We start from the raw sequence: 9,908 nt of genomic DNA on the forward strand, positions 1-9,908 counted from the left end.
GCCTGATGGCCGGAAAATTGCAGTCAAGAAGCTGAAGTCTCGACGGGGAGGGGCAGGCGGCGGCGGGGAGTGGCGCATGCGGGGACTCGACGGGGAGAGGGGAGCTCATGGAACCGATGTGGTTGGAGCTTGTCTACATGCGGCTAGACTGGACCAGGCCGCGACGCGAAGGTCACGGCTCCATGCCCAACATCGCTCCAGTCGTCCGCCCAGGCCCGTTCAGCAGCACACAGAACCACACTCACCAGCCCACGCCAGACCAAAAGTGAACGACCCGCGCGCCGAGCCACGCGTCCCCCGCGCGCAGGTGCAACCCAATCCAACGCGCGCGCGGCGCCGCGCCTCCCGGCTCCCGCCCCGGCGCACGCAAGCGCTCGGCTCCCCCCCCCCCCCCTCACCACCAAAAAATTCCGAACGCGAGCGCGCGCTGGGGGCTCTCGGGCTCGGCTCGCTCGCTCGCGCCGCCCGCCCCAGTTTCCGGCTTTCCGCGTCCACTTTTGTTGGATCCACAACCGCCGCAGCGCGTCTCGACTCACAAAACACACGCTCCCATCCCTCTCCCCCCCCCCCCAAACCCTCTCTTCTTCTACCCTCCCCGGCTCCCGCGGGCGAACTGGGAAAGGCGGGCGTCTCGCGGCCAGGTTTGCGCTCCAAACCCTACTTCCCCTCCCCTCCTCCCTACCGCAGCACTTGCAGTCTTTTGGTTGGCGGGTTCACCCGCGCGTGCGGACGGAGGATCCAGCAAGATTTCCCTTGTTTTGGTATGCTTGCACCTGGAACGCTTGGTTCGTCCCTGGTAGCCGCCGTGCTTTCCGAGTTCGTAGCTGAACCCTCTCGGTAGATTGTGGTTGCGCCATTTTTTCGTCGAAAGTTCTCCTCAGAGCTGGGGATCCAACGCTAGTTGCTCTCTAATTTTTAGGCTTTAGGGAATTCCTTCTGTTATGAGTGTTATGGCATTGTCTGTAACAACCTCGACTTCGCATTTTTTATCTTTGATTTTTCTTGGGCGAGACTGGGAGGATCATATCTCAGAAAACCTTCGATTTATGTATGTTTGTATGCGGCGTGCATTGTCTGCTGCAAGATCCTCAAAACGTCCAATTAGCTCCCCGTGCATTTACTTGATTTGCCTCGTGCATAGGCTGGATCCAAATGTTTTAACAATCCGCAAAACATAGCTTTTTGTTTGAGTCCACATCATGCTGCTAGAGCCATACTTCTACTGTTACCTCACACAATGCGAATATGTTGCTTATTGCATCTTTTGTTTGTGGATTGACCAGTACATTTGGGCCCAGGGGTTGTGGTGGAGATTTTGCTTGTTAATATAGCTAGTTGGAGAGAATCTGGAAGTTGTAATGGGGGAAAACACTCGTGGTAGTGGTCGCCGTGCATTCGGGGACTTGACAAATGTCCTTTGCAAGCGACGAGCCCCAACAGATTTTGAGATGAGTTCAGGTGGAATAAAGATTAGACGGATTGAAAAGGACGTTGAGCCTAGGAAACAGTCTGATGAAAATGCAAAAACCAGCGGTGGAGGGAAAGGAATCATATTTGGAAATTTGTTTGATGGTGTTGCCAAAGAGAATGTTGAAAGGCCCTCTATTTTTCGTGGCACAAAGGTTCAGCACATGGCAGCCGAGGCCGCTGGGCTGCTATCCAAGGAGGCCAGTGAGGCGAGGAACCATTGTGCGTCAATGGATTCATCTGATCTCAGTGACAAGGACCTGGAGTCTTCTCTGGAATCAGGTGGTGGCTGTGAAGAGGATGATGATGAGATAGATGGTGATTTGCTGAGTCAATTTGGCAGCTCAGAGCTGGTTAGTAAAATCATAGCCACTGACGGTGAATGTCTGACTCAAGAGGAGATAGTTGGATCATCAGGAAATCAGGAGCCTCTGTCTTCATTGGACTTCATGATCGGTGGAAACATGCCAAATTCCAACGTTCAGCCTGCTTCAATGAGAGTTGGTGGCTTGGAAGAAGCTGTTGCCACAAAGCCATGTGCTTGCTCTTTCTATACTAAGGGTATGTTTACATGCATTTCTAATTTCAGATGTCTTTGTTTATGTCATCATGATGCCATGTCAACATACCCCTTACATTTGTTTCCTTGTACCAAATAGCTGCTTTTATGTGGACTGATCTCCATTATCAGGATTCAAGAAGCCGGCTTTCTGGTATGACTGCAAAATCAACTCATTTTCTGTTTTGTATGAGAAAGTGTATGTGGTTGCTGGTTTTGTTCTGTGACTATCAATAATTTTATTGATGTTGATTCATCTTTGCCAATTCCTTAGTATTGAAGAAGAGTATAAAGCTTGCTAGGTCGATAGAGGCAAAAAGCCGAGGCAATGAATGTGCTGCCAATGCAGTCAAATATAACTCAAGACGAGCTGCAGAGATGGAGTATGGATTATCTCAACAACAGAGATCACTCTTTCTTTACACTGAGAATGTCCTTATTCGTGAGTCTACACAGCTTGTAAGTTCTTTTATCCATCTTTCATCCTCCTTGCTTAGTGAAAATCTGTGTGGCGTGTGTATCTGTGTCTTGCCAGCTGCCTTCAATGTGCATCTGTGGTTATATGCCAAAAATTGTGTTTGGTCCAGTTTGGACTTTGGTAAACATGGATACATCTGTTTGCATGTGGATTAAGCTAGAAGGATCATTACTTTGCAAGAATGATTTCACAATCATTTAAATTCATGTGCTCACCATTCTGGGCTTTGAAATCATTTTATTTGGGGCTAAGATAATAGGTATATAAGTTCCTCTCCACAAATTTATTTTCTGATCAGCTTAAAAAACAACTATTCTATAACATAGGTGTACTAACTCAATACTTGAAAGTTCCAAGTGCCTGTCCTGGTTCGCATCTTTAGGGGTAACTTAAGAATTAGTACCTTTTGTATTCTTGTTGTTTCCTGCATTGTGTATGTTACCATTTTGCAATCACTGTTCCAAGTTGGGGAAGTGGTCAGGCATACTACTTCGTGACCTTTTCATCTGCTATCTTTGTTTCCCAAACTATGGCATTTGGTAGTAAATGTGCTTGATAATTGTTGTATCTTTTATATAAGTGATGTGAGAAGCCGGCCTTAGTCTTTAAAATGGAGTTGTGTAAAGAAACACCTGTTTGCATGAATAGTTAATAACAATTTGTGTTCTTGGGTGTACTGCTAGTGTATTCTTTAGGTCCTATGGTTTGTTCGAAGCACACATCTTTTAAAGAGGCAGTTCTATTTTGGGGTGTACTGCTAGAGTATGTGATGGTGGCCAATGTAACTAGATTTTTAGTTTTACAGAGATTTTTTGTTCCTTTCTTTCCGGAAAGCTAAGGTTTTGAATGTTTGATTGATTAGCCCCATAAGCTGGAGGTTGGGCAATGCATCTGATTTCAACCGTGTTTTGATAGACATGTGTTTGTTGATGAATCACACAAAAGGCAGTGGTGAACGTAGGTTGTGTTCACAAATTGAATGGCGATTTAGTTCAGCCATTATTACTCCGAGTCCATTGGCTCGTAGATGGACTAATCTCTTGTCATTGGAGAACTGTGCATAGATCAGGTGCAAAAGTCTGACATTGCATGTTCTGTGTATGTAAAGGTTACTGCTTTTGGAGCGGTTTGAAGATAACCTTGCAGCAAAGTTTATCTTTGGTAGTAATCACTCTCTTGTTCTAAATTTGGAAACAAAAATGAAATATTAGGGCACTGACACTACTGTTTAGGTCAGGCCATCAATCCCGGTTTGATTTTCACATCAACAGCTGGAGTCCCTGATACTTTTTGTTGCAGTAGTGTCTTGACTCTTCAATGATTGCTAGACATGCTTGCAACTTGGCTTCAGTTTCTCTCACCCTGTTTTGAAAATGCAGTTTAAATATTTTGTTATTAAAAGAAAAGTAGCTTGCACATTTGAAACTGTGTGAAATAGATTATGTTGCATTCAGTAGCTTGCCTATGACATGCTTGCATGACAGTGTTCCATAATCTTCTTTTGGTAGAAGATCACCTTATTACCTGTGTTTACTACATTCCGTAATGCATGTCTGCAACACCAGTACACCATTTCCCTTATATCCTTGGTTAATTGCGTTTTCAGTTTATGATTTTGTCCTAATATTCAATGTTACTTTTATTTAGCATTCAGCTTTTGTGAAGTTAAAGGAACTGAGAGAGAACTGCAAGACAGATCTTGAGAAGATAAGCAATTCTTCGTTGGGAAAATGAGTTCTGCATGGTTGTGCTGCTGAACGTTTTGTTTCCCTGACAATTAGTAAGAGCATCGGGATTGGTTTGAATCAAGATGTGTATTAAGGTTGGCTGTGAACTTAGGAATTAGGTGTTTGGCTCTTATGATAACTCCTATCTAGAAGCATTGCCCAGCATGTTTGTATTGTCTCAGACTCTATAAAGATAAGCAGAGAACATGCTGATGTAAAAAATCTCCATGGGAAGTTAGGAGCTGTATGTTGTCGCAATGAGACAGGATCCTCTTCACTTTACCTGGCAGTGGGCTTGCTTCATATGAAAATTGTTTCCCGCTCTCCTGACAAAAAGGGAAAACTACGTTGTTTCCATGTGTGCTGGTCAGACCTGGTCAAATGGACTGCCCGTCATGGCACGGTCCGGGCCTATTTAGGCATGGAGTATTTAGGCATGGTTTAGTTGGCCCAGCTAACTAACCGGATTATGCTATGCTAGGCTCGGCCCGGGCCTATTTAAGCTTGGGTTGTGCCGTGCCTACAGTAACGTGTCTCGAGCGGATTCAGTAGGCACGGTCCATTTGGACAGCTTTAGTGTTGGTGTCCAGTGATCTTTTTAGTGCGTTAGTGAGTGAAATTGCGTCCTTTGGGTCTCTGCACTTGTCTACTTGATACTGAAGTTCAGTGACAGTTTATATACTTAGAGTTTGTCCACTTGTCTCTGTGGTTACTAAGTGTAACAGGCACTATCCTTGCATAATTGTAACTTGTACGTGTTAAACGAATATGTAACTTTCTCCATATCTTGTTTAAACGTTTTAGGATTGGCAGGAATTACAAGACTGTTGTCGGTGCCTGATTGCTGTCAAAATAATGCAAATGTTACCAATCATGGGAAATCTGACAGTTTTGATCGACATTGATAACGGCTATGCTGCTTTTCATCTGTGCCATGTTGAGTCGCGGAGCTAGAGTCAACACCAAGGGGACCAGTTTACTGTAGCATGCGTAGCTTACAACTCTGCGAATTAATGAACTAATTCTACACAGTGTAGGCATGTGTTTTGCTTTTAGATGTCATGGCCTCATGAGCTCGCTTGTGGCCTGGATTGTCTTCACACATGAATGGATGGGACTCCATGAGCTAGCAAGCTGCCCGGGTCTTCAAAAAATATTTTGCGGCAAGGGGGGCCGGAGCCCAGGTTGGCCGATGCTGGCAGCTGGCTCCGCCCCTGGCCATGTTAATGAACATGAGCAGCAGCATACTCAACACCCTTTTCCTGGTAATGGGAGCAACACGTCTGCGACATATTTTCTTTCAAGATATCATTCGCCAGGACCGTAGTGGTTATAGAAGAACAATGAACTACTAATATATGGAGTACATCAAAGGGTCATTAAAGAGTTACACGCAATGCAATCTCTGAAACTCGTAATATCGCATCAAACAAAACTAGCAAGGTAGCTTACGCTAGGTTTATTGCAATATTTTGTTATGACAAACTTTGATTAAAAATTAGTTTTTTTATGAAGTTAGTGTCATTTAGTTATAAAATACATAAAATTAGAAGAAGAGATAAAATTATATTAGTGAAAGAGAAAAATATTTATGCTCTAAATTTGTACTCGAATTGTATACATCTATTAGTTTGATTTGTATTTATTTTGATTAACTGTCATAGTCATGTGCCAGGTGTAGATATCCCATCAAAAATCAGAATAGTTTTGTCTTGCCTCCGTGTTGTGTCTTGCCTACTAACTGCCTGATGCAACGACCTTGAGTTACACGACACTTTTTAATCTATTATCTTAGTAAATTGTTTTGAATTTTTTCATTTTTATTATGAATTTTAGCTATTGATTAATTGTATTTTACATGGACTATTTATTTAGGTATTTGATTTTTATAATAATTTAATTTTTTTTCTAAGACTATTTAATATGGATCTTTATTATTTCTATTTTAACCCCAATTTCAATTATTATTTATTTTATTTTATTTGTACTCTTTATTTAGATGTTTTGCTTCCAAAATCGTATGAAAATTGAATAGCTAATTTTTCATATCTTTTAATTTCGAAATTATCTATTTAATATAGAATCTTTGGTTTAATCTAGACGATTAGATGTTCATAATAATATGTGATCTAGATTATTTTCTTTTTTCACATTAACATGGTAATCTTGTGACATTAAGAGCTAAGAGCGAACGTGATTGCTTCTTTTCCTCTTTAAATATTAAGATAATAGATGTGAAAAAGGCACCTTTGTATATCTCACATTAAATGAGCCGATAAGTGATCAAAATGGCCTAACATATGCTGAGGCAATGAAGCATATCTCTGCTTTTTGTGATGTGGCGCATTGAGGGCGTGTTTTGTTGCATATCCTATAAAGTTTGATCAAATTTTGTTTATGATCAAAGTTGGGGTAGTGCCAAAATTTAGCTTAAAACATTGTGTTTGGTTTATGGCCAAGCTAAAGTTTAGTATAGTATCAAAATTGAGGTTAAAAGAGGGTGATTGGTTTGTAGCCATGTCAAATTTTTATCTCAGCCGTGAGCATGACATGTGGGCCCTATATATCACAACTTTTTTTAGCATCAAAACATATCAACATAGGTCTTGATATAAATTTAATTACAAGGAGTACAATAATTTAAACAAATTATTAATCGGGTTTATAGTTTAGGAGAAATAGTGATTTTTAACTTTGACAAAAGCAACACCTTAGCTAGTGCATGTGCAACAACCTAGCCAATATTTGGCCATCAACCAAACAGGGACTAAAATAGCTAAGCAAGGCCAAAATTTGATCGGGCACATTGGGGTCAGAAACAAACACGCCCTGATATCTTGCAACGAACTAGGCCATGCCAAACCTACACGACGTCGTCAGCTATTGAGTGCTCTGTGGCGTCCTTGCCGAGTTATCCATGTCAGTGCAAGAATGGCCCAGCAACCGAATTGGCAAATACTCTCGCCCAACACGCCGAGTGGCCACCAGTTCACACTTCACAGCACATCGGAGCGAAAGCCTGGAGCTGAAGGCCACAATCACACACTGTATCCATAAGAACTGCACTATGTCATCAGTGTCACTTCCTCTCATGTCTCAATCATGATCTTGCTACAATTCACGTCCATAAGCAAGAGTGTCACTTGCCAACAGCTCAACAGCATTCTTTTTCTGAGATAGTGGGAGTAAAAGGTGAGATCTGCCTGCCACTTTGCCTTTTTTTTTTTCCGCGAGCATTATGTTCAGAGCATCGGCTAATGGTACAAAACTAGTTTAAGCAAGTAAGCAACCACGCCCTGCATCATGTGTGCTCTTGTGGAATTTGGTGGGAGACAGTGAGACACTGCCCCAGCATCCTCACCAACTTTTGACCCGGGGCCAGAAATCCACATAGTCTATTGCCAACTCACACCTGAATTCAAGCTACCTTTCAATTCATTTTTTTACATAAACTTATCTTCTTCATTACCTGCCAATCGGCACACGAACATTGTAAAGCAGCCAAATTCTGCACACTCTGGCCAAGGCAGATCTCACCTAAATCAAGCACAGTTCCTGCGAAACCGGGAGACAGCGCCGAACATGTCGAGCTCGACACTCGACCAAAAAAGCGGCAAAAACTTAATGCCGCTTTGCGTTCTAAAGATTAAAGAGACCCCAATACGAGATGCACGAGTACAGTGGCTCACGAGCAATCATGCGTGGATGGAGTCGGGTGCGCATGCATGCCATGCGACCTAGCTGGAGGACCGGTGTTTTCTCGACGTCGCACATGATTAGCAGTAACAGCAGCGCATGTGCAGCTGCTAGTTGTACATTGTCCTCGTTTTTGGAGTATGTTGCGGCTGCACAGGTTCTAGATCCACGAATAACAGAGTGATCCAAGCAGATGCTAGAAAACAAATGCTCAATTCACTGATTATTGAGGGCACCAGCACTACTGCTAGTAGACTATGGACCAGACAAATGTAGAGTTTCCTTACCTATCAGTTCACCAAGATTTTTGTAAGTATGCATGTACTGTAAAAAAAATTGCTCGTGTTTCCATGACAAAGTTAAAAGAAACCTTATAAATTTCTGAGAATTTATATGGTGTGTTAAACTTAGATGCAAATATTAGTACAGCCAATGGTAAAATTTGGCTCCAAAAGTGAATCAAAACAACTACGGGTAAACGTTTACCGTGCGTACGATTCGGTTCGTCAATTTAACCGGACGCAGGTTGAAGGCCTTTGTGGTTTTGCCCCAAAATTAACAATCGTCGTTCCGGACCTAATCACCACCTAACCCGATCACTTAGCCTAGTTGATTATTCTTTTCAGAGGCAAACAGATCAGTAATGGCACGAAAGTTCTGCAGCCCCCTTGTGGGCTAAATTATTCGTCTCGTCGCCGACACTGAACTTGCTATTCTGTCCACTTCATCATCTGGCCATGAATCATCCTGACAGTACTGTACTGCGACTTGGGATCATAAGAGCAGCTCCGGCGTTGAATTATTGAGGGTGTTAGGAGGAGACAGTGAAAGATTCTCAGGGTGCTTCATACTGGAACATTGATGCTAGCAAGTAACACCTTAGAAGATGTGCTTGTTTAGGCACCGGGTGTTAGTATTAAATAAATAATTGAGAGGAGAGAGGGGAGAGTTTTGGAAGAATTTTTATAATATGTTGTGGGACCTATCTTGACAGAAAATATGTGCTACATATTGAAGAGAAAAATAGAACTTAACACTTTGTGATAGGACAGAACTCTAGCATGTCTTGATGAATGATAAGCTGGAGTTGCCTAACTGCCCAAGCTATCATATCTTTGTTTTAAAGAAAATGTGCAACGCAAAACGAGAATTCCATAGGTGAGGACACCCTGAACATCTGCAGCGAAACCAGCAGCAAAGATCACACTGCATTCCTGTTTATCCCTTGTCTGTATCGCTTGTTTCGCTCCGGAGACCTCAGATCACAAGTCTACTTCTTACGCATTTTTCAAGTTCGCAGCCGTGGATCGCGTTCAATTCCAGGGCGCCATATAGCTGTCAAAAATCTTCGATCTCTACTGCTTTCCGGAAACAGGTCTTGCTTTGAACGTTGAATGTTTGAACTTGGAACACGCAATGCCAATCTGCCATTATGCCAAGCAAGTCCACAGTCCAGTCAGTTTCCACAAACGCATCACAGACTGATCTTGCAGCAACTTGTTGTTTGCCGGTGCCATCTTGATCCACACACTAGTCTTGAGTCTTGACCTGCGAGGCACTGGCGCTCGAAGAGGAGATCGATGAGACGATGAGCAAGTGCATGCACGCAGGCTGCAGCAGGAAGCTTACACGGAACACGTCGCGTCAAGCACTGTCTCCATCTGACATTTGTCGCCATGGATTGTACTCATGTCGCCATGCCTACGCAATGGGCCACAGAGGGTAGCGGTCCACCGAAACGGCAGTGATCTCTTCTCTACGTGGGCGCCGGCCACTGCTATTTTTGTATACACATCAATTACTTTTTTTCTGAACTGATTTTGTGCATCATGTACAGAGACATTCACGAGGAGATGAACCTCAAGAATCAAGATCGATCTGACTCTACAACACTTGCTTGTCATGTACATACAGTACTGCAGGCACCTTTGGCCTGACGCTAGTTTCGTCCAGTCCTCGCGACGGCGATGTCATTTGTGAA

General features: G+C 43.1%; 1 protein-coding gene across 1 annotated transcript; it reads left to right on the forward strand.

The window, feature by feature from the left end:
• Positions 1–559: 559 nt before the first annotated feature.
• Positions 560–4,533, forward strand: LOC133921210 (uncharacterized). The gene is made up of 5 exons (XM_062365996.1): positions 560–641; positions 1,284–2,028; positions 2,127–2,180; positions 2,301–2,485; positions 4,152–4,533. The coding sequence occupies exons 2-5, from the start codon at positions 1,359–1,361 to the stop codon at positions 4,236–4,238; spliced, it is 996 nt and encodes a 331-aa protein (XP_062221980.1). The 5' UTR covers positions 560–641; positions 1,284–1,358; the 3' UTR covers positions 4,239–4,533.
• The last annotated feature ends 5,375 nt before the right edge of the window (positions 4,534–9,908 follow it).

Source organism: Phragmites australis, chromosome 6 (genome assembly GCF_958298935.1).
Source record: "Phragmites australis chromosome 6, lpPhrAust1.1, whole genome shotgun sequence".
NCBI lineage: Eukaryota > Viridiplantae > Streptophyta > Magnoliopsida > Poales > Poaceae > Phragmites > Phragmites australis.